The sequence below is a fragment of the Ovis aries genome, chromosome 25 (genome assembly GCF_016772045.2).
Source record: "Ovis aries strain OAR_USU_Benz2616 breed Rambouillet chromosome 25, ARS-UI_Ramb_v3.0, whole genome shotgun sequence".
Classification (NCBI taxonomy): domain Eukaryota; kingdom Metazoa; phylum Chordata; class Mammalia; order Artiodactyla; family Bovidae; genus Ovis; species Ovis aries.
This window is the reverse complement of record NC_056078.1, coordinates 24,756,295-24,781,533: the sequence shown is the minus strand read 5'-3', so window position 1 is coordinate 24,781,533 and position 25,239 is coordinate 24,756,295. Positions and strand designations below refer to the sequence as shown.

The 25,239-nt window shown below is 39.5% G+C and overlaps 1 protein-coding gene across 2 annotated transcripts; it reads right to left on the bottom strand.

The window, feature by feature from the left end:
* Positions 1–218: 218 nt before the first annotated feature.
* On the bottom strand, positions 219–25,239 carry SUPV3L1 (Suv3 like RNA helicase). Of its 2 annotated transcripts, XM_042240772.2 has the most exons (16): positions 24,882–25,089; positions 24,305–24,425; positions 22,237–22,314; positions 21,755–21,862; positions 20,563–20,677; positions 19,229–19,397; positions 16,876–16,987; positions 14,520–14,597; positions 13,167–13,258; positions 11,982–12,162; positions 11,324–11,417; positions 8,067–8,286; positions 4,848–4,928; positions 4,227–4,403; positions 1,344–1,492; positions 219–693 (listed from the first exon to the last, which is right to left on the bottom strand). In XM_042240772.2, the coding sequence occupies exons 4-16, from the start codon at positions 21,816–21,818 to the stop codon at positions 258–260; spliced, it is 1,968 nt and encodes a 655-aa protein (XP_042096706.1). In that variant the 5' UTR covers positions 21,819–21,862; positions 22,237–22,314; positions 24,305–24,425; positions 24,882–25,089; the 3' UTR covers positions 219–257. The 2 variants fall into 2 exon arrangements, with proteins under 2 accessions (XP_042096706.1, XP_004021472.3); XM_004021423.6 differs by lacking the exon at positions 24,305–24,425 and having other exon boundaries at positions 24,882–25,239.

Genomic DNA, 25,239 nt, shown 5'->3' with positions numbered 1-25,239 from the left:
AATTCACCATGCTGATTCTATCCCCATGCAGAGTTCCTCAGAATGCATTGTCTTAGTGCTATACTACAAATGGCCACTAAATAAAGCTTTGAATAAACCTCTAAGACATGAAACAAATAGTTTAGTTATCTTTAAGAGTTCATTTTTCTTAGCCAAAAAACACAGTAAAAGATAGCCACAATACCACAGGCAGGCAGTAAATGCATATAAAGAAAAAAGGAGCTTAAAATAGTTTTATTTGTAAAAATAGAATGAAACTAATCTGAATCTGGTTCTTTCTTCTTTCTTCTTGTCCCTTTTAAGGAAGTCCCAGTTTCTAGTCTTCCTTTGCCCTGCTCGGTTTGTTGCGTCATCCACTCTCTTTCCAGCTGTTTCAGCATGTCTGCAGTGAGGAGTCCCTGCTGCACCAACCTGGAAGCAAGGGACTTCTCTTCTGCATCAGGGCCGAGTGGCTCAGCAGCTTTACTCCCCACAGCTCTGGGGCCCCGATTCCTTCTGCTCTGGCTCTTTGCTGCACCTGACAAACGGGACTGGCTCTCTGCTGACAAGTTCTGCAAATTCAGCAGTTTATGTGTCTCTGAAATTTTAATCAGTTTGGTGATGTTGTGTACACCATCTTGGATAATGCCATCGAGTTCTTTCTGGAGATCTCGAACCAGGCTGGCATCTGGAAACATATCTAAAAACCGGTAGCTGGAAAGAAAAAAAACACATTACATGATAGGAAGAGTTCTTAGGGCAGTTGCTGGACTACTGTCAATGAAGTGACTAAATCTTAACACTGATTAATTCCAAATATTCTGTTTTTGCAAACTGTGTCCAGTGCCTTTGCTCAACCTTCACTCCTGCCCCCAGCACACCTAAGGAATATGTTGTTATGAGAGTTGCTCACTACTCCTATCTTAAGTGATTCTCATCTGCTCCCCTAGTGGGACATGCCCCTCCTTTGGGAATCACTGATCTACAGCAGTCCCTCTTAAATCATGATACACACATGAATCACCTTGAAATTTTATTAAAATGTAGAATTTTATTAAAGCTGGAGTAGGCCCAATATTCTCTATTTTTAACAAGCTCCCAATCAATACCAATGCTTTTGGTCCAGGGACCACTATTTGCATAGCGAGGGTCTAGTAGAGTCTCTCACCTCCTTATCTTAACTAGAATCATAAGAACTCAAGTCATTTTTGGAATGGGTATAAACCAGGCTCAACTGCCTAAATGGACAATAAAACACCTGGCAAGTATGTGCCTAATTTGAAAGTGTAAAAGACCATCATAAAAACTTTTGATTTGCCCTATTACTTGGAAAAATGAGAGGGCATAATGGAAAAATTTGGTACCTTAGCCACAGGTAAAGATCCAAGACATCGTGGACAGCTTCAAGATCCATGAGGTCTTTAATATTCTTAGGTGGAAGTAATGGCCATTTAATATATCGGCGTAACCATGAGAAGGTTAGGGGCTCATTCCTGCTATACTGTCTGGCAAACTGAGAAAGACAGAAGAAAGGAATTTGGCAAAAGAATCAGAATTCACTTTGGTCTGTGACCGCCCCCCCCAAAAAGACAGCACAACAAAATGTTAACTGTGGCTGTTATCTCAATAGGCGGGCTGGTTTCTCTCCTTCTTTACACTTTTCTATATTTTAAGGAACATTTTATGCTCTTTAAAGTTTGGGTTTTGTTTTTGAAAGGAATGATTTCCTTCTTTTTCCAAAACCAAGGCAATAAAACACCTATGAACTAACTTTCCTGGGACTGCCTGCTAACATTTATGAACATTTTATGTTCTAAGTTCCAAGTTCCAGGTAGACAGCACCCAGGGACTTCTGTCCCTTCAGGTAATAGTCCTATAGCCTTAAATAGGGGCTTGTATTTTATCAATACCATCCTTTATTATATTAAAAAGTCTTTGAGGGATTTCCCTGGCGGTCCAGTGGTTCAGACTCCATGGCTCCACTGCAAGGGGGTTGGGTTCGATCCCTGGTTGGGGAACCAAGTTCCCCTATGCCACGTGGCATGGCCAGAAAAAGAAAAAGAAACTCTTTAAGGTGACTTGGTGCAAGGTTGGCCATGAGCCAGTCAAACTAGTAAAGAGACTCTGCCTCTTCACTAGCTGTACAGTTATAGAGTTCTGGCCAAGTCACCACTGTGATTCAGCTTCTTTAGTACCATATCACCACACCTTCTTGAACCCCAAGACACTCAAATCATGCTGCCTCCCAAACAACGCTAGATGCTATTATGCATCACAATATCTACAGGAGATAATAAAACCATGAGAAAACTAGCAAGCATAAGTTTACAATCTTTAGCTTCAAGGATAAGGTGATTTTGAAAGGTTCATTTCTTAATTAGGGAAAATTATCTCTAAATATTTAACCTAAGCAAGGGCAAAACTTTAGAAGTGCAGGGTAGTTTTCGAGTAACTGTGGTTAAATAATGTTACAAGTTTATTAGGTTCAGTCTGCTTCATTCTGCTGTTTAATACATGCCAGGGAAGATGGCCATGAAGAATGGAAACGTGACCATGTTAACTTGCTAATAAGCAGAACACACCAAAACTCAGTTCTCTTACAAAAGCAGCGGTTTAACATTTTAGGCCACAAATAACTAGTGGAAGCCCAGTATGTGGGTATGGAGCTGCTCAGAGACAGAGAGGGAGAAAGACCCATCCAACAGCCAGCCCTAAAGGACCTCCAGGGAACAGTTCCTAAACTACTTCCTAAGGGGCATCAGAGACCATTTGCAGAATTGAGCTCTTTTATTCAGTAATAATGGAGATCAAGGAAAATCTCCAGATTTCACATTTTAATCTGTAAACACAACACATAAGCAACTATTGGCTCCCAGACTCCTTACTCCTTAGAAACATGCCCTTTATTTTATGAGAGAGCAGTTTGAAGGATGGTTTAAATGGGGTCAGGCCCATGGGCTCCAGTTCCATCCAGGTCAGTTCTTTGTTATGTTTTTAATATTTTGGCAGCACTGCACAGCATGTGAGATCAGTTCCCCAACCAGGGATCAAACCCACACCCCCTGTACTGGCAGCACAGAGTCTTAACCACCGGACCACCAAGGAAGTCCTCGGGTCTTTTAAGTTTAAGACTTTGTTCCATAAACTTCAATCTTATGCTAGTTAGCTCTCTCACAACACCAGCTCTAAGAAACATATTTCCTAGGTAAATACCCAGACATGGAACACCTCTAAGACATATTCAAGGAAAAAGACAAGCTGCAGACTAATTTATTATGGCATTTATGGGAGAACACACCCACCCAACAAAAACTAGAATTTCTGCTCCTATGGGTATGTAGGCAAATGTAACAGAAAAGGTCTGCAAGGATAATAGCTGATATCAGCTATTATAGCAAAGCTGATAATAGCAGTTATGCCACCCTGGTGGCAGCCCAACTTAACCTTCTCTAATGTTTTAATTTTGTGCAAAAAAGTACTTGTGTACTGTTTATATAATTTTAAAATAATTTAAAACATAAACTTAGAAATAGATTTGATCCAAACAAAGCTAATACGCAGGATGTTAACAGCTATAAAAAAAAGATGGCAGTGAAATGACAACAATGAATCAGGAAAATTAAAGAGACGACCTCTGGGCTTAGTGGGGCAGGGAGAGCGTGCAGAGCCAACAGGGGAAGCAATGGCCCAGAGACTGCCGAGAACAAGGAGAGAGACTGGAAGTTTAGCTTCTGCTGCCTCTGCCCAGCCCCTTGTTTGGGTGACTCTTGGGATCAGAAGTCAGAGAGTTGTCTCTCTACCCAAAAGAGTTAAAAGAAAAGGGGCTGGAACCTCGGCACCAAATTCACACAAACAGCCATCGTTGACAGTTAAGAGAACTGAATACTATTGCCACTACTGACTCCTAAGCCCCTTCCCTTCCAGAATACATTCCCCAACACCAACAAGGAAAAAGTGTATCTACCATCAGGCAAAGACTCCTTTCTCTCAAAATATTATGTTTAATTATTTTTATTTTAGCTTCTGCAAAAAGGCTACCACATAAAACCAAAAACAAAGCAAGAATTCTCTTTCCCCAAAAAAAATTATCTGAAAGAACAAGAGTCATGTTTTATTAAGTTCTTACACCGTATTTCATATTATAGAGGGCACACTCTCTTCTTTCTTTATTCTGATTAACAAAATATTGTTTGGGGAAAATGCATCAACCCGAAACAACTCAAAATATCAAAATGATAAAGGCTTACCTGCAACAGTGAAGAACAGACGAAAGGCTGCTTCTTGTTGATAGGGGCTGTGCAGAAAACATACCTCACTCGGAGACTTAATGGAATATGCTGGATCAACTCTGCAGAAAATTTAAAATCATCCATATTGCAGACAAAATACTGCCCATCAACTTGTGAAAAGTCTACAAAAATATCCTGGGGGGGAAAAATACATTAAATTACTGGACTACCTAGCTGGGCATGAATAAAGTACTCAAGTCTATAAAAGACAATCACTTTAAAACATTAACAGACGTCTGGAAAGGCTTGCTTAATTCACTGCCTCCTCAGGCTAACAGACGTCCTTACCAGCCTTCTCAACCTGAAATACTCAGAAAACTCCTCAGGATAAAAGCCCTAAAACTTCTGAGAGAAAGTTTCCACTTTCAAGATAACCTTCATGAATAGCAACTTCACAAAAACAGACTAAATGTTAACCAGTAATTGTCTGACATACCACCTTTTAAATGTCTTTATTTTTCCCAACAAAGGACTGAACTCATGCCCCCTGCATTGGGAGCACAGAGTCTTAACCACTGGACCACCAGGGAAACCACATACTGACTTTTTTAGAAAAGAGTTTTAGGAGTTTCTACTTACAATGAGATTAGAAAGCGTTGTGTCAGGGAGATGGTAGGCAAACATTTCAATCTGCTCAGCAGTTGGATGAAGACCAGCTGCCTTGAGTAAAAGAAAAAACAACCATAAGCTTTTTTTTTTTTTTTAAGCGTAAGTTTTCTTATTTCAAGATAAAGTCCTATATTTGGGTTAGGCCCTTGCCAAATGAGTTAAGGGACAAGAATTTGAGTAAAACAGAGACAAGCATCATATTTTGCCATTTATTACCAACTAGGAAAGGTGGTGAGATAATTCAATAAAACTATTCAAGTACAACCGCTGAGTAATTTTTGGCTTATATTTTACTTATATTCCTAAAATCTGTGGTGATCTGATAACATACACAAGTACTTTCCAGGGTCTCAATTCTCTCCACTGAACAAAACAAAAAAGGAAAACCCAATCACTTTAACTACGGCAATAAAATTGACATACATATACAGAAGAGAAAATGTCTAAATTGGAGGCCAGTTATCTCTTTACCTGAATATTTATAATGTCAAGAATTGCCAAAAAAAAAAAAAAAGAATTGCCCACAGTTAGAGCCAGACATCCTGGAATATGAAGTCAGGTGGGCCTCAGAAAGCATCACTATGAACAAAACTAGTGGAGCTGATGGAATTCCTGTTGAGCTATTTCAAATCCTGAAAGATGATGCTGTGGAAGTGCTGCACTCAATATGCCAGCAAATTTGGAAAACTCAGCAGTGGCCACAGGACTGGAAAAGGTCAGTTTTCATTCCAATCCCAAAGAAAGGCAATGCCAAAGAATGCTCAAACTACTGCACAATTGCACTCATCTCACATGCTAGTAAAGTAATGCTCAAAATTCTCCAAGCCAGGCTTCAGTAATACGTGAACGGTGAACTTCAGGATGTTCAAGCTGGTTTTAGAAAAGGCAGAGGAACCAGAGATCAAATTGCCAACATCCACTGGATCATCGAAAAAGCAAGAGAGTTCCAAAAAACCATCTATTTCTGCTTTATTGACTATGCCAAAGCCTTTGATTGTGTGGATCACAATAAACTGTGGAAAATTCTGAAAGAGATGGGAATACCAGACCACTTGACCTGCCTCTTGAGAAATCTGTATGCAGATCAGGAAGCAACAGTTAGAACTGGACATGGAACAACAGACTGGTTCCAAATAGGAAAAGGAGTACGTCAAGGATGTATATTGTCACCCTATTTATTTAACTTCTATGCAGAGTACATCATGAGAAACGCTGGGCTGGAGGGAAGCACAAGCTGGAATCAAGATTGCCGGGAGAAATATCAATCACCTCAGATATGCAGATGACACCACCCTTATGGCAGAAAGTGAAGAGGAACTAAAGAGCCTCTTGATGAAAGTCAAAGAGGAGAGTGAAACAGTTGGCTTAAAGCTCAACATTCAGAAAACGAAGATCATGGCATCTGGTCCCATCATTTCATGGGAAATAGATGGGGAAACAATGGAAACAGTGTCAGACTTTTATTTTGGGGGCTCCAAAATCACTGCAGATGGTGACTGCAGCCATGAAATTAAAATACGCTTACTCCTTAGAAGGAAAGTTATGACCAACCTAGACAGCATATTAAAAAGCAGAGACATTACTTTGCCAACAAAAGTCTGTCTAGTCAAGGCTATGGTTTTTCCAGTGGTCATGTATGGATGTGAGAGTTGGACTGTGAAGAAAGCTGAGCACCGAAGAATTGATGCTTTTGAACTGTGGTGTTGGAGAAGACTCTTGAGAGTCCCTTGGACTGGAAGGAGATCCAACCAGTCCATTCTAAAGGAGATCAGTCCTGGGTGTTCTTTGGAAGGACTGATGCTAAAGCTGAAACTCCAATACTTTGGCCACCTAATGTGAAGAGTTGGCTCACTGGAAAAGACTCTGATGCTGGGAGGGATTTGGGGCCGGAGGAGAAGGGGACGACAGAGGATGAGATGGCTGGATGGCATCACTGACTCGATGGACGTGAGTCTGAGTGAACTCTGGGAGTTGGTGATGGACAGGGAGGCCTGGCGTGCTGCGATTCAAAGGGTCGCAAAGAGTCAGACACAACGGAGCGACTGAACTGAACTGAACTGAAGCATTAGAAAGAAAAAAAGAAAGAGAATGGGAAAAACAAAGAGGAAAAAAGAGAGATGAATCATGAGAGGGAGGAAGAGAATAAACACCAGAAAGGAGGTACCCAGGAGGGAGATGGGAGGTCCATTATCAGCTGCACTTTTTTTTCCTTTTTAAACGTTTTAAAAAATATATTTATTTGGCCACTTCAGGTCTTAATGGTAGCACATGGGATGTAGTTCCCTGACCTGGGATAGAATCTGGGCCCCCCTGCATTGAGTCTTAGCCATCAAACCACCAGGGAAGTCCCACAGTTATACTCTTAACAAAAGCTACAGAAATGATTCCATCCACAGCTTTCCACCAGGAACTTTCCCTCATGTTATCTCATTTATATACCCTTTTACCTCAGATCCCTAAAAGTAAGATAAGCCTTATTAGGTGAATTCTCCAGGCAAACTTTAAATTGCAATAGTTTTTTTAAAATACATACACTTCTGTCTCATTAACTGCACTAACAAAAATTTAACCTTATCCTTAATGGTTCAAAGCTGTATAGCTTAATGCTGTTTTTACCAACGTGCAAAGGTTTCTTCTACTGTCAAGTTTCTGGCAATTTCAGACTACTGACAAAGCTATATGCCCACCTGCTCATGCCCCAAACCCCACTTGTTAAATTACAGGAAGAATTAAGGTAAAATCAGGTTTACTAAACTTGTTACATTATTGCTACATTTATAAAATCTGGATCTTTCACTTGCATACCATTCTCTAACCAGGGGCTCTCTCTTAGGCCTCTCAAAAGCGATAAAGCAAGGTTTTCTTTCATTTTAAATATTTTTATTTATTTGGTTGCACTGGGTCTTAGTTACCACACGCGGGATCTCTTAGTTGCAGCATGTGGGATCTAGCTCCCTGACCAGGGATCGAACCCAGGCCCCCTGAACCAGGAGCGTGGAGTCTTAGCCACTGGACCATCAGGGAAGTTCCAAAGCAGGGCTTTCTTGACATGATTTTCATGGCACAATATTTTCTTTGGCTTATTTGTTTCCAGGTATCTGAGGTGAAAGTCTGGAAAGGCAGTGAAGGAAGGAAGGACTGTCCTTCACAGAGAAGAGGTAATTAATTATTATGTTAATTGAACCTTACCTTTATAGGATCCACAGGCCTATTCAAAATTTCCTTTAATAAACTGAGGTCTTCTCGATTCATTGTTGTAACCTCTCCTTCTTTAAATTTTGAACTGAACCTACCCGCTCTGCCAGCAATCTGCAAGGCTTGAGAGGTGGTGATTGGTTCTATTTCTTTCTCTCCCTTTTCATTGATACTTGGCTTCATAAGGGAGTAAAAAATAATTCTTCTTATGCTCCTGAAAGAGAAATAAGGATGATCTCATGAGCTGCTGTCTGAAAAGTCGTCCATCATTTGGTTCACTGTACAAAGGCTCACTCGAATTCTAGTTAGGCCTACTTGCAATATTGCCCACTGTTTACAAAGTAAGGTAAAGGGGTTTGTCAGTAATTATTTTTCTTCCCTTTAAGTAGCATTTTTTACTAAAAATCATCATAGTATTCATTTAAAGTGGGTAAAAAGTATAATAACGTAAATTAGATCATGGCATCCGGTTCCATCACTTTATGGGAAATAGATGGGAAACAGTAGAAACAGTGCCAGACTTTATTTTTTGGGGGCTCCAAAATCACTGCAGATGGTGACTGCAGCCATGAAATTAAAAGACACTTACTCCTTGGAAGAAAAGTTATGACCAACCTAGATAGTATATTCAAAAGCAGAGACATTACTTTGCTGACTAAGATCTGTCTAGTCAAGGCTATGGTGTTTCCTGTGGTCATGTATGGATGTAAGAGCTGGACTGTGAAGAAGGCTGAGCACCAAAGAATTGATGCTTTTGAACTGTGGTGTTGGAGAAGACTCTTGAGAGTCCCTTGGACTGTAAGGAGATCCAACCAGTTCATTCTGAAGGAGATCAACCCTGGGATTTCTTTGGAAGGAATGATGCTAAAGCTGAAGCTCCAGTACTTTGGCCACCTCATGCGAAGTGTTGACTCATTGGAAAAGACTCTGATGCTGGGAGGGATCGGGGGCAGGAGGAGAAGGGGACGACAGAGGATGAGATGGCTGGATGGCATCACAGACTCGATGGACGTGAGTCTGAGTGAACTCCGGGAGATGGTGATGGACAGGGAGGCCTGGCGTGCTGCAATTCATGGGGTCGCAAAGAGTCGGACACGACTGAGCGACTGAACTGAACTGAACTGAACTGAACTGAAGGCTCTAAAAAATAACTCTTTTTACAAAAAAACCACACAAGATCTTCTTAGGCTACTTTTAAATGCTAGCTTCTATTAATGGCTCTGAATAGCTCATTCATAAAGGTATAGCTGCTTTCATCCCCACAGAGGAATATTTATGCTTAATATTGTTAACCTCTAAAGATAATGGCTGGCCCTACATGCCTAACAGGCATCCACACTTGCCGACTGAGACACTGAAAATAAAGTGAGGTAACATAATAGGTACTAAGATATTAAAAAGAGAAATACGGATATCTTAAGATATTAAGAAGAAAAATACACAGAACTATACAAAAATGATCTTCACAACCCAGATAATCAGGATGGTGTGATCATCAACCTAGAACCAGACAATCTGGAATGCGAAGTCAAGTGGGCCTTAGGAAGCATCACTACAAACAAAGCTAGTGGATGTGATAGAATTCCAGTTGAGCTATTTCAAATCTTAAAAGATGATGCTGTGAAACTGCTGTACTCAATATGCCAGCAAATCTGGAAAACTCAGCAATGGCCACGGGAATGGAAAAGGTCAGTTTTTATTCCAATCCCAAAGAAAGGCAAAGCCAAAGAATGCTCAAACTACCACACAATTGTACTCATCTCACACGCTAGCAAAGTAATGCTCAAAATTCTCCAAGCCAGCCTTCAACAGTACATGAACTGTGAACTTCCAGATGTTCAAGCTGGTTTTAGAAAAGGCAGAGGAACCAGAGATCAAATTGCCACATCCACGGGATCGTGGAAAAAGCAAGAGAGTTCCAAAAAAACATCTATTTTTGCTTTATTGACTATGCCAAAGCCTTTGACTGTGTGGATCACAACAAACTGTGGAAAATTCTGAAATAGACAGGAATACCAGACCACCTGACCTGCCTCTTGAGAAATTTGTATGCAGGTCAGGAAGCAACAGTTAGAATCGGACATGGAAAAACAGGCTGGTTCCAAACTGGGGAATGAGTACGTCAAGGCTGTATATTGTCACCCTGCTTATTTAACTTCTATGCAGAGTACACCATGAGAAATGCCGGGCTGGAGGAAGAACAAGCTGGAATCAAGACTGCCAGGAGAAATATCAATAACGTCAGATATGCAGATGACACCACACTTATGGCAGAAAGTGAAGAAGAAATGAAGAGCCTCTTGATGAAAGTGAAAGAGGAGAGTGAAACAGTTGGCTTAAAGCTCAACATTCAGAAAACTAAGATCATGGCATCTGGTCCTATCACTTCATGGCAAATAGATGGGGAAACAGTGGAAACAGTGACAGACTCTATTTTGGGGGCTCCAAAATCACTGCAGATGGCGACTATAGCCATGAAATTAAAAGACGCTTGCTCCTTGGAAGAAAAGTTATGACCAACCTAGATAGCGTATTAAAAGCAGAGACATTACTTTGCCAATAAAGGTCCATCTAGTCATAGTTATGGTTTTTCTAGTAGTCATGTATGGATGTGAGAGTTGGACTATTAGGAAAGCTGAGCGCCAAAGAATTGATGCTTTTGAACTGTGGTGTTGGAGAAGACTCTTGAGAGTCCCTTGGACTGCAAGGAGATCTAACCAGTGCATCCTAAAGGAAATCAATCCTCAATATTCATTGGAAGAACTGATGCTGAAGCTGAAACTCCAATACTTTGGCCACCTGATGTGAAGAACTGACTCACTGGAAAAGACCCTGATGCTGGGAAAGATTGAAGGCGGGAGAAGGGGACAACAGAGGATGAGATGGGTGGATGGCATTACCGACTCAATGGACATGAGTTTGAGTAAACTCTGGGAGCTGGTGATGGATAGGGAGGCCTAGCGTACTGCAGTCCATGGAGTCGCAAAGAGTTGGACACAACTGAGAGACTGAACTGAATTGAACTGAACATAATAGGTTAGCAGTGGTAGGGAGCAGCACTCAAAAGTCCAAGTGTTATGTGATATTTTAATTTTATTTCTTCAGGTGTGAGCAAGATAAATCTAGGATCTATACTACAATACCCATTCACCTAAAGCCAAAGAGTTTGGTCATTCTAATGACATTGAGAAGTGTTTAAACTGCTATCTAACCCACTGAATATCCTCGATTATTAAAAACAAATTACTTACAAATTAAGTCCCATGCCAATTGCATCTGTAGCAACCAGGATTTTGCATGGATCATCAGGATCATTAAACTTTTTTGCTTGAGCAAGTTTGGTCCCTAAAATAAGAACAGTTTACGTTAAATTAATGTTCTCTGTCTTTTACTACATCACACTAAGGAGTGTCTTGTAGTGTCTTGGAAACCCTCACCTCTTATTGTCTGTTTTATGGATAAAACTCTCACTGTTTCAAACTTATTTCTTTTTATTCTCAAATAGTCACTTATCCTTTCATTTCTATTCCTCTAAATAACCTCACAAAGAGCAACACAGTCCCCTACCACACTAGCTATATCATTTCTGAGGACACTTTTAATAGATTTCCGGTAATATTTTAGGAATATTACCAGGATCATATTTTAATGACATTTCTGTAAGAAAATCATCAGCTCAACATTTAAAATACAGTTTACTAATAGCAACAATTAACAAGAGCTATAGATAATCAAAATACTTCTATCACCATAAAGATGACTAGAGAAGTACGTACTTTATATGACCTGTTACAAATTATACACCAAGCAACTTAACTCAGTATCTTACTGTGTTTTCTTTATGTATTTCAAAATACGTGGCAAAAACAAGAGACTTCATATCCTATCATGAGGAAAGTCAATAATTACCAGGAGGGAGACTGCCATATATAACAGCTGATTCCAATCCCCGAATTTCAATCTGTCGACTCACAGAATAAATATCATTCTTGCTAAAACAGACAATGCAGTCCCCGGGCCGAAGGTTGTCTAAAGATTCTAGCGCGTGATCCAGCACAGAAATGGGGGTAAGCCTTTTATAGGTTCGAACCTACAATAAAGGACATGATACTGTAAAATCGCATACCTGACGGAACTTCTTATGACTAAGCATTGTGAAAAACTCACAGAGCAGTCAAGTAGCTAAAAACTGCTAAAGTTAGACAAGTTCCAACATTTTCAAGAGAAAATACAGAAAAACATTTATTTTGATATTATGTTACCATCAGTTCTCATTGGTATTTCTAAATTAGTAAAATGTTAGAGGATTTCACAAACTTTCAAAGCACTTTCATATATATTTGATTTGTATAGGAACTTGCTAAGTTCAGAACAGTTAACTGTTACTTCCATTTTATGAAAAAGCAAAATAGAGTCTAATAAGTGATCAAGCCAAAAAAAAAAGAAAAGATCAGGTCTGATGAGGATTTTTCTAGCTGTAGCCTTCTGTGATTTGCCTAAAAACGCAAAGCGAGTTAACAGCAAAACCAAGACTGAAACCCAGAATTTCTTCCACTATACTCCACTATCTCTCCTTAAAAGCTGAGTACAAAACTAATGGACCAGTTTTTAAATATTTCATTTTATTACAGAAGTCTGGTAAAGAAAGCAAAAAATAGGATTAAGCAGAATGAGTTGCTTCCTATTTTAGGAATGTGAAAAAAGAATACAAACTATCTCTAGCAATTAGATATGTATCAGAGTCCCCAGTATCTGACATTTGAGACTTCGAAAATTACAAACTTTTGCTGAGCCTCAAATTTCTGACATTCCAGATTTATTTAATTCTAAAGAGATTTGTTCAAATTCCAAAAGGTTCTGTCAAGAAAAGGTAAGGAATCTGCTTGGACTTTTGAAGACTTAGGGTGTGAGAGCCACTCGGTCAGAACTTTAGATCATGAGGTCCAACCAACTATGCATGATCTAGTCAACTACAGGGAAATGAAGCTAATCTTTCAAGTTCTGACTTTGCCATCATCTGGGGCCTATGAAGCCACTGCCTGGGTACTCTGGCTATTTGTTACCACCTTGAGAACAAGCCATATAATTGAGTACCTCCACATCCTCCCCAGTTGTGTACATAAGCTCGGTAACCAGGTCAATTGCAGCAGATTCTCCACACAAATGGATTTCTTCAGCACAGAGTCCTGTTAAATGCAAAAATTTGGATTTTTTTTATTTCAAAGATACAAAAGTAAATATGTAATACTTCACATACCCAAAATACTTTGCTTACCTACTGCTTTACAACTTTAAGAAGGGTTATCATAAATGCGATCTCTGTGATTCAACCCTGAAAACAAAAATCTTCTAGTGGGCAAAAATTATCACCATTTTTATAAATCTTGGGGTTTTAAAACTGCTGCGGCCAAGGTTTTGAGTCTACTAGATGGTGAAGCCAGTCTGAACTAGAATCTGGCATTTTGATGGTTAGTACTGACCTATACTTTTCTTTTCAAATCAGGCTCCATGAAATCACTGAGGTGACTCGGGGGTGGGGGGTAGGGGCTGGTGGGTAGAAGAAACTCCAAGATCCTTACCACTTAGCATATACACTTTCATCTATTTTATATTACAGGTTTTAGTGTACACTCTTGGTTTAAAGAAAGAGTTCACCTATTTGTTTTTAAATTTGAAAACACTTGCCCTACAACATGCTGATCAAAAATTCACTCCAAAGATCAAGCAGGAGAAATGTTCATTCACGTCTGTGGACTTCAAGAAGTCCACTTCCAGGAGCCTATCTTAAAGAAATAATAAATAAGAAGTTATGGCTACAAAGATTTTTAAATTGCATCACTAATAATAGGGAAAAATGTTCACCTCTTTGAAAAATGCTCACCAAATTACAACTGGTTTCCCACATCCACAGGTTTCACATTGCAGATTCAACCAGGGGTGGACCACTGGTTGAATTCATGCATGCAGAACCCATCCACCTGGAAGGGATTTGAGCATCTGCAGAGGTCCAGGAACCAATATTCCACAGATACTGAGGGAAGACTATAGCACAGCTCTTCAATGGATAATATACAACATTAATATGTGTTCTGAAAAAAAAGCCTATGAAAAAGCACTGAAAAAAAAAGCAAGATACAAAATTTATATATTCACAAAACACCATAAAAATGAGAAAGAAGATTGTCACGGAACACCAAAATGTTAATAGTGGTTGTGTAAATATGGTAAGATTTAAAACACTTTTATTAAATGATTATGCTTTTATAATAGAAAAAAATAGACCTATAATTAAAACATTTAGAAAATTAAAATTCACACCTAGCTGACTTTTTTGTTTCATTTATGTCAAGACAGGGTCTAGCTGGCTCTATTTGGCAGTGCCAAGCACATAAATGCCTTCCAGTGCAGATGTCACAAAGCACAGATTTTACAGTATTAACCACCAACCTAGTAGTGCCCTGGTCCAGGCCCATCCTCTGGCTGGATCTTTAATCATTTGAATTTCGTCAATCACGGCCACTTCATCTTAAAATAGAAAGTTATTGTGAGCAAGACAATCTACTTCAATAGTATTATAAACAAATCATAATATCAAAATTCAAGCTTTCAACATCACCATAATCATCACCATTACTTACTATGTGCTTCTTTGCTGGCAGGCTTGTTCTAAGCGCTTTACAACTACAACTCATTTAATCCTCACAATACACCCACTAAGTGTCATCATAACTTACATTTCCTTTTTTTTAAAAAATCTCATACTTGTATTTTTAATTAAAAAAAAAATTGGCAGGGCGGTGGGGGTGGGTGGGCAACTTCCCTGATGGTCCAATGGCTAAAACTCTGTGCTCCCAAAGCAGGGGGCTCGAGTTCAGTCCTTGGTCAGGAAACTAGATCCCACATGCTGCACCTAACAGTTCACGTGCCACACTAAAGCTCAAAGACCCCACGTGACACAGTTAAGAGCCAATGCAGGCAAATAAATGATTAATTAAAAAAAATTTTGGCAGCACCATCTGGCTTGCAGGATCTTAGTTCCTTGAACAAGAACTGAACCCATACCCTGGGCAGTGTGTGGTGTCCTAACCACTGGACTGCCAGGGAATAGATAAGCCTGCTGTAAACGAAGCACCTTAGGAACCCAGATGGGTGTTAGGAGAAGTGGAGTGGAAAGTGTAATTCCCTGAGCTACAGCTCTGCTCATTCTTTGGGGTTTTAAAGTTCATTACTATGGCTAAAAAAAAAAAAAAAGCCTCATTTTATTTTCTAATGCCAAAATGCTTCCAACCATATTATCTTATTCTTTCTGCTGCTGCTACTGCTCTTAAGTCGCTTCAGTCGTGTCCAACTCTGTGTGACCCCATAGACGGCAGCCCACCAGGCTCCCCCGTCCCTGGGATTCTCCAGACAAGAACACTGGAGTGGGTTGCCATTTCCTTCTCCAATGCATGAAAGTGAAAAGTCAAAGTGAAGTCATTCAGTTGTGTCCGACTCTTAGCGACCTCATGGACTATAGCCTACCAGGCTTCTCTGTCCATGGGATTTTCCAGGCAAGAGTACTGGAGTTGGGTGCCATTGCCTTCTCAGTCACATAAATTATATTTTAGTTCTCTTCCCAAAATACCAAAGATTTGAGAGGAACATGTTTTAAAGAAAAATTTAATATGCCCAGAATGACACTAAGGAAACAAAAGAAAGCTAATTTTTTTCTGAAAAACCATTAGATTAAAAATTACTTAGCATATCTGAGTATATACAAATAAGGTTAGAAAAGAGGGGGCAGAAGAGGGAGTTTTGATTTATAAGCGCTATTTTAATATTTATAATGTATTACTCTTAGAATAAATTGATTTTTAAAAACTATACGTTTACTCAGAAAGTTAAGATTATTAAAATGAAAAAAGCAAGATACTAAACAGTACATAATGTATAATCCCTATTTTAATATACACACCCACAATGTACATGTAAGCATATGCATATGAACACAACCTAGAAAATACATACCACAGGGTTAATACTTATTGATTCTGGATGGATGGAACTGGGAGATTAATATTTTTTTTTCTCTTTGCATTTATTTTTACATTTTCTATAATGAAGGAATGATTGTCTATATAGTAAGGAAAAAGTTAATTTTCATTTTAAATGTTTTCAAAACTACCATACTTATACAGAAGTTCATTGTGGTACTATATATAATAGTGAAAAACTTTAAAACAACCTAAATACTATTTAATAGACGAATAAGGAATAAATACATTTAGTCATAATATGGAATACTATGTAACAGTTTAAGTGAATATATGTGATATATATATATTTATGATACATATACATGTAAACAAGACTAGATCTAAATACATGTGTAGAAAAAAAAGCAAGTTGTAGAGCAATAACACAATATGATTGTCATGTAAACATTTTAAAACACACAAACTATAGCACTGATAGGCAATATATAATAGTGACACCAAAAAAGACAAGAAAGGTATACACCAAATATTTGACAGCAACTGGATCACAGAGGGGAGAGGAACTGAACTGTGGAGTGACACAAAGGAAAATTCATATCTGTTAACATTTCAGTTCTTTTAAGAGAAATAGGGAAAGAAAATTCAAAAGCAAACATGATGGAAAGTTTGACACTTTTAAGTAGCAGTTAAATACTGGGTATTTGCTGTTACTAGCCTCTGCCTCAATTACAAATTTCTTTCACAATAAAAAACACATTCCACATGTTCATCTGTATTTTAAAATAAAAAATACTGAACCATAAAGTTTTAAAATAGTATATACATACAAGGAGTTGTAACACTGCACATCTCAACAGTACAAGCAACATGGGCAGCCTGTTTACCATCTGGGTCTACTGTAACACGCTCTTCACCTGTTACCAAGTCACATGGCACCCCCTAGGACGACAAAAAGAAAACTGGATTTATCTCCACCTTGAAAACTACAGCAAAAAGAAGATTCGGATGTTTAATAGACTATTCCTTCTATTAAATATAAAGTATTTAATAGACTAGGTCGGAAAGATCCTCTAGAGAAGGGAATAGCTACCCACTCCAGTATTCTTGCCTGCAGAATTCCAAGGACAGAGGAGCCTGGCAGGCTACAGTCCACGGGGTCGCAAAGGGTTGGACCCGAATGAGTGATTAACGCTTGCACTTGTTTTTCTTTTCACTTCCTTCCATTATATCAAATTTATTTGTCTAGTACTTGAAACAAATATTCCCAATCCTCTAAAAAAACTTTTTAATAAAAAATAAAAGCCACTTTCATATAAACTATGTACACTTGGAACATCTCAAATCAGCTAAATTCTCAGGTAACAAAAGCAACTGAAGCACTTTTATTTTTTCAACTTTGTACTGAACTTTCTTGGTGGCACACTCAATGGGAGTCTGCCTGCCAATGCAGGGGACAAAGGTTCGATCCCTGGTCCAAGAAGATTCCACACGCCATGGAGCAACTGAGCTGGTGATCTAGGGCCCTTGAGCCCCAACTACTGAGTCTGCGTCATGCAAGTAAAGAAGCCCATGTGCCTAGAGCTCACGCTCTGCAACAAGAGCCTTCCGGACTAAGGCAATGGCACAGCTGAATAAATAAATAACCAAACTTTGTATTATGTCAACAGTTCCTGTACTATTTTAGTTTATTAAAATGAAATTGTTTCTATGTTCAAGAAAAACATGATGAATAACATTTAAGAATATAAAGACCTCCTAAGATATTTCTTTGAGAAGGACTCATATCAGTGCTATGTTATATATGTGAGTAGCCAACTACCCCAATCCACTCAGAACCGAGGGATAACTCAGGACAAAGACCATTTGGTAATAAATCTGGGAAAGGCCAGGCAAACTGGAACAGCTGGTCTCCCTAACGGCCTGAAACTAACGAGGATACATCAGACATCCAAACTGAGTGACAGCTTCCAACACGAATGACCTGTAATCTTTCCAACTGTACAAGTTATGAAACACAAAGACTGAGGGACTGTCCCAGATTAATGGAGAAATGACAATAAAATACAGCAGGAGACCCTGAACAGAATGCTGGAGGTGGCGGGGGCCCAGGGGGAGCGGAAGTGGAGCAGTGGTGGTGTTACCAAACAACTGGCAAAATTTGAGTATGGACAGTGGATTAAATAGTGGCATTCTATCAATATTAAATGTCCTGCTTTACATGAACATCCTGAAGTTTTGTAAAAGAAAGTCTTTGTTTTGCAGAAATACTTCTAAGTATTTATAAGTAAGAAGGTATTATGTATGCAAATTATACAAATTATCCAGAACATGATGCAAACTACCTACAAAACTGGTTAATCTCACATTATAAAGTCATAATAAAACAATGAACCAAAACGTGGCCCCTTTTCTGAAATGATGCCTCAGACCACAGAGCATTCAGTCCTTTTCAGGTTGGAAAGCTGGCTTCAGTCTTTATCATTAGTTCTAGCAATCACATCAAAGGTTTGATCATTTAAAAAAAAAAAAGGTAAATTGAATACAACAGAGTAGTGGGTACCTCTGAGGGGGTAAAGGAGGGGTTCAGAGTGAGTTTCATCTATATCAATAATATTTTATTTAATGCTTTTTTTTTTTTTTTTCTGGTCATGCCACACAGCTTGTGGGATCTTTGTTCTAACCAGGGGTTGAATCCAGGCCCACGGCAGTGAAAGCATGGAGTCCTAACCACAGGACCACTAGGAAATTCCCCAATATTTTATTTCTTAAAAAAGTTAAAAAAATAAGTAAGTATGGCAAAATGTTAGAATCTGACGGGAGCTAGGTAGGGGACTCAAGTTATTTGAATGTTACGCCTTCATTTCTCTGTATATGTGAAATATTCTTTAATACTGTATTTCACTCATTCTAATATATTTTTTCACATTTTAGTATCTCTGAAACCAGGATATCTCTTAACAATGGGTGGCACGTCAGAATTCAGTCGGCAGCATCAGCATCTTTCTCAGTTTTGCATAAAATAATAGTACATCTTACAATTGATGGCCTTAAGTTAAAGGCAATGAAATATGGCACTTTTTGTTAATAGTAAATTACTACTACACACACCCTCTCCCTCCGCCCAGTTCACTCTTTCCCCAAAATTAGCAAGAAAAAGAGAATATTTGGTAATATACTAACAGCAGCATTACTCTTTTCGAAGATCTCATGTGCCAGTAGTTTTAAAGGGCCACAATACACTCCAGATTTTGCTGACAAGTACTTCTGGATTGCATGGTAAGTCTTTCCACTGTTTGTGGGACCTGAATGGAATATTATCTTCCGATGTATGGCTCTAGCTTCTGGGTACCTAAAACATGAGTAGATAAAATGCTTAATTCCATTAACCTCCAAATCCTGGCAAAGGTATTAACTGAAAAAACTTCCAATGAAACATCCCCTTAACATTCACAAAATAGCATCTTTGAAAAACTAAATTAAATGGTGAGTTTCATGTCCACACCAAAATGACTGCTTTCCAAGAAAGGCATTTACTAACTAGAGGACAGAAAAACCCAAATGCAAATTAATTTCTTGGATATTCTTGCCATTGTACAAATTCCTTTTCCCCAAGAGTTACTTAAAATAAATTTAAACTGCTATCAGCTCCAGAGACATGTTCACATTATTTTCACATTCTCTATATATGCCCTAGAAGTAAATATTCCCAGGCTTCTGAATTTTAGCATACACAATAAAATGACTGAATCTTCTGCTTCTGGCCATGATGAATGGTACTGGACTTGACCTATTATGACAACTACAAAACTGGACAAAATATATATAGCAGCTCCCTGGGGACACGGGCAAGAGGCAGTGCAGGACTATAAGCTCCAAAAGAAAGAAACACTTGAGATGAGCCCTACGGACCCCAAGAGGGCACAGGGAGGTGGAACCCAAGCAAGTTAAAATAGTCCCACCGAGCTTAGCAGTAGAGATCAAGATTAAAGCTGCTGAAGCAACTGGAATCTGAAGGCCTGAGTGTGGAAGAGAAGAAAGGTGCAATAGAGAGGGAGCCTTGTAAGTCTGTGTGGGGATTCCTTGGGTCCCTGACCAACGGCTGGGCTGAACACATGCAGGGCCTAGCAGAGGACAGCTTGCTAAGAGTTTAAGTAGAAAGTCTCAAAGAGATGGCAAAGTGCTAGGAGATGTTAGAGTTCCAGGCACAGTGGTGGTGGACAGAACTTATTAACAGCATATTCAGTTGAGACACCAGAAAGGTCACATCTGAATTGTAAGGACAACCTAAAGACCTACTTTAGATCTGCCCTAATAAAACCTTAAACCAAGCTTGATTAGGATTCAGGAGGAGATACCAGCTAACTGCCTGACAAAACTAATTGTGTATTTTTCTAGAGAAAACATTCTAGACTACTTGATTTATCATCTAGTATACAATAAAACATATATATAGTGACCACTAATCTCCCAAGATCAGAAACTGAAAAGTCCAAATCCACAATAAAGAAACTAACCAGTTAGGTGGTATTCTTAGGTCACTGATTTTTCGTAGGTCATCCTTACATTCCAACACAGGAAATATTTGTTTTGCGTGTCTCAAGAAAAATGGAAATAAGTCATCCACATGAGCTGGAAAATAAAACACTGCATTAATCTGTGCAATCTAAATGTTATTCACAACTGAACTTAATGAAAGCTTTATTCTTAGTGAGCTAAGTTAAGGGGACGTTGTCAGGAAAAAAAGGTAAACCCTAGAACAAGGAATGCTATCCTTTCCTGAGATCCTGCTTTGCCTTATGTTTTCTTCCTTACTTCACTTGTATTTTCTAGGAAAGCAGCAAACTGTGGCTGTCAGCAACCATGTTCCACTTCTTCAATGCACCAGGTAAAGATCAGCACTGATGAAAGTTAATTAAAAACAAAGAACCTGGAGGTACCTCCCTGAGAGTCCAGTGCTTCGGACCCAGTGCTCACACTGCCAGTGCCCTGGGATCTATTCCTGGTTGGGAAGGTGGGATCATGGACAGCAAAAAACAAAACAAAACAAAACACCTGGGAATATACATTAGCAAGAAGGCTCCATGGTTACCGAAGCAAAATACGGGACCCAGATGCAGGTATTTTTTAAACTACAGATACCACTGAGAAACAAAATGTGAAAGTGAACTGACTTCTCAGCTTCGATGAGGGTGGGCTGAGTTCCATTCTGCTTTGTGTCCCGGTTCTACCTCACTGCCTGGCCCAGGGCAATGGTCTAACAGTCAAATACATAAAAACATAACCAAAGTCAAACTGCCCATAGGAATAAAATAATGATTATTTCTACATTTTTTTTTCTTTTACAGCAAGCGGTCTGTCAAAGTATGAGGGAGAAAGAAGTCAGTGGCAAAAACAGATGGAATCTGTATTGTATTAATTCTACCTTGTGTGAGAGTTCATCCTACCGAGGCCTATACTAGTGAAGAGCAGATGCTGACAGGTTGCGGTCCCAGTCTTCCTCCAGTCTAAGACACATGGGTGACTTAATAACCAACCCAGGCCTACTATAAAGCAAGAAGACCTAGAACGCCTCCTATGACAGCACTGAATTATTTAGAGGATGTTAACAGGGCTTATTCTAAAGCAAATAAGCTAACTACAGAAAAAAAAAAAAAAAAGAAACAGCAAGTATGTTGAAAGGATTTTAAAAAGTCTCTAAATACTTGCCTGCACTGAAGCAAATATCATTCAAAATAATGTGAATGTCCACATCCAGAGAATGAGACTGCATGATATAATTTCGAAAGCTTATGAAAGCTTGGTGGAAGAGACGAGCTGTGGGAAACACAAAATCAAAACATGTAGGACTTAGTTTTTATTTTATTTTCATTTTCTCCTTTTAAAAAGTACATACACACATCACACCTAACTCATCAAAGTGTCTTTTTCCTTTCTTGTAGTACACCTGGTTTGTTATGATCTGGGCTAAAAAACTGAAATTCTAGTACAACATGAAGGAAAGCTGAACACACAGCTCCTTTGCCATGTGTCTGGCTCACCTTTACCTGGACAGAGGCAAAAGACAGGGACATTCTCTATATTACAACTATGAACTTATGTTCAGGCCACACAAGGTCCCACACAATAATGAAAAAGCTGTAATCTAAGCAGCAATAAGGTATCTCTAATGGAAATGGTATTAGCCTTACCATCGAGTCCATAATCAGAACTCAGTTTCTGAATTTCTTTCCTCTTGTAAAACTTGTCTAAGATCTTCTTTACTTCATCTGGAAGAAAGATAACAAAATTGAACATACGTTTAACATTTGTCTTCTAGATAGAGAAATACCCCCAGAGCAAAAGAAATTTGAAGTCCTAACACTCAAGGCAGTGGTCTACTGAGTGTTGCAAGAACTTGAAGGTGGGTTAGTTGATCACAAACTTTTTATGGTTTAATAGTGTCAAGAAAAAGTATAAAGTCAAACAATGCAATCAATATTCCCATTATACTGCAGAAGACTAAGCAAGGTGCCATAGGACTGGCATCACCCTATCCTCCACCAGACCACTGTTAGATACCCATGTTCTGTTTGGTTTACTCACAACCATTCTGCACATCTAATAGTGAGCAGCCAAAAGGTATCTTTTAGCTGAAAGATAACCAGTACTGTAAGGGCCAGATCATCATGCTTTTATGTGAATGACTAAAGGAGCCTTGGATAACCTTTAGCTTGAAGATGATTTCTAGGGAGAACAAATTACATGTATTTCATTCTAGGTGGCATAACTAAAGTCAGTGGGAAGTGAGGGAAATAGATTTCAGTGGAATTTATACAAGAACTTCCTAATAATTAGAATAAGAAAAGGGGTTGCCTGACAAAAGTACCAGCTCCGTGTCACTGAAAGTGCTCAAGTAAGGCTTAGATGACTGTATTTCAAGGGTGACAGCAGAGAAATTACTATGCTGCAAAGGAGATTGAATTAGATGCCTGCTGAAATGCTACTATCAATCACTAATTTTACAGGTGAAAATATTTTAAATTAATTAAGCTGAGATTGCATTAACAACCTAAAAAAAAGAGAGGTTTAGAACATTTATTTATACAGTAACCTAAAAATACTTATTTTGTTAAATCCTCACATCAACCTATGTTATATAGTTGGGGTAGACTAGTAGACTATCTGGCCTCCTAGGGAAACAGTTTTCCCAGCTTCCACACATCAGATTCTACTGTAGGGTAATTCCATTTTTTAAATAGCAAACATTTAGTACAAATGATACTAGTTTACACTTATTCATCCCTTCACACTTTTCAAAGTGCTTTGCCAAACACGTTATCATGATTTTCACAATCCAGAGATACAGGCAGAGAAAATATTATTTATATTTTAGCATTTGGGAAGTGGACAAAAGGTAGGTAAACTGTAAATTGTTCCAGTCAGTTAAGCAATATATGACTATCACAAATGTGCAACATTTTCTACTTGTAGTCAGTCTACCCTTACTTGCCTAACTGTATTATGATCAACCAGAAAAAAAAATGATGTATACATTTACCTATATATGTGTATATATACGATATATACATATACTCATATATGTGTGTGTTACAATCAACCAGAAAAATGTGTATATTTTATACATATATATATTACTATATATAACTTTCATATATATATACACACACACACATACATAGGCACCTACTGTGTGACTAGAGTGCTTGGAAATTAGCACATAGTAGGCATTCAATAAGATTTGTCGAGAATAAAAACTGTACTTCGTAAGCGTTTTTAGGAAGATTAAATAGGTCACATGTTTAGAACAGTACCTGCCTCTAACACTCAGTGTTAGCCAATGTTATTTTTTCCAAAAAGAAGGAGCCACAGAGATATGTTTAGAACAGTACCTGCCTCTAACACTGTGTTAGCCAATGTTATTTCTTCCAAAAAGAAGTAGCCACAGAGATATTCTAGGCAGCAGGAGTAGCATTATGTAAAAAGCCCTGGAGCACAAGTGCCTGTATCATCAACCTGGCTGAAGGGAGGAGAGTGGTGTGCAACAAACCTTCTCCAAGAGTTACCCAGGCCAGATCAGGCAGGGAGTAAGGACCCTTTCTAACTGGGGACATGGAAAAGCATTAAGCAATTTTTTGCAGGGGAGCCACAGGATTAGCTATTGCCATTTGCTGATGCTAAGCGAGAGCTTTCTCTCTGGAGCCCTGGATGATCAGGGTACCTTCCACCTTTGGTAAGCTCACCCTTATCGTGTTCTACCTTGTAGTATAGTTGGTCATCCATCGGTCCTTCCTCCCACAAGCCTGTAAGTTTCTGGAGCGGAAGAGATCTGGATCTGAGTCTGGTTCCTCTTGGCAACCACCATACAGCCTAACAGGGTCTGGTTTGCGTAGGTACCCAGTCAATGACAAAAAGTCCTGAAAGAAGTCTTCCTCTGGCTTTTCACCACCCCACTCCCTTGTCCCTTCTGGGAGCAACAGTTATACGCAGCGGTGGCGGGGAGGAGGGCGGGGGGATAAAGACTATACTATAAAGTCAGTCGTGCACCCAACGGCTCAAAAAAGATGAATCGTCCCGTCCCAAGGGGACTTAGACCATTACCACGGGTACAGTGAAAGGGAGAAGGCCAGTTCAAGGGCAGCACATCAAAGGATCAATCAGACACAATCCCAAACCTTGAGAGGCTCAAAACCAACAAGGGAGGCAGGCACTGACAGGTACAGTGACAAAGTTCGAAGGGACCTGGGTCTCCAGGGGATGCAAAAGCAGCTGCCTCGGAGAAGCGTCTCGCGCTGCACCAACCACCCTCGCCACGCTCTCCAGCTCCTACACTCACTCTTGTCCAGAGGGCGGGTTAGCTCAGCCCCGACGTCGCCATCTGCGCTAGGACCCTGAGGTTTCACAGTCAGCGGCACGAACAAGGACGTGTTTGGAGCTTTGGAGCCTCCGGAGGCAGAGGAAGAGGAGCAGGCAATAGCAGGAATGCGCCCCAGAGCCCTAGGAAAGGGCCCGGTGTGGGCGCGAAGGGCAGAGCAGACGGCTGCCCCGTGGCAAGCCTGGCGCCCCGCGGGGAGCCGAGCCCACAACAGGGCACACCGGGGTAAGGACATCGAGACTGCAGGCTCCAAAGGAGGCGGGCTGGAGCAGCCTGGGGACGCGGCGGCGGACAGTGACGCGCGGCCACCGACAGTGAC

Bases quoted from the DNA above. Each gene is read 5' to 3' on its own strand.
- SUPV3L1 (XM_004021423.6), bottom strand. From the start codon at position 25,155: ATGTCCTTACCCCGGTGTGCCCTGTTGTGGGCTCGGCTCCCCGCGGGG. The intron at 19,398-20,562 runs GTTAGTTTCTTT...CTCATGTTTTAG, and splicing joins CTAAGAATACCACCTAACTG to GTACCCAGAAGCTAGAGCCA. The intron at 11,418-11,981 runs GTAATTATTGAC...TTCTTATTTTAG, and splicing joins ATATGGCAGTCTCCCTCCTG to GGACCAAACTTGCTCAAGCA.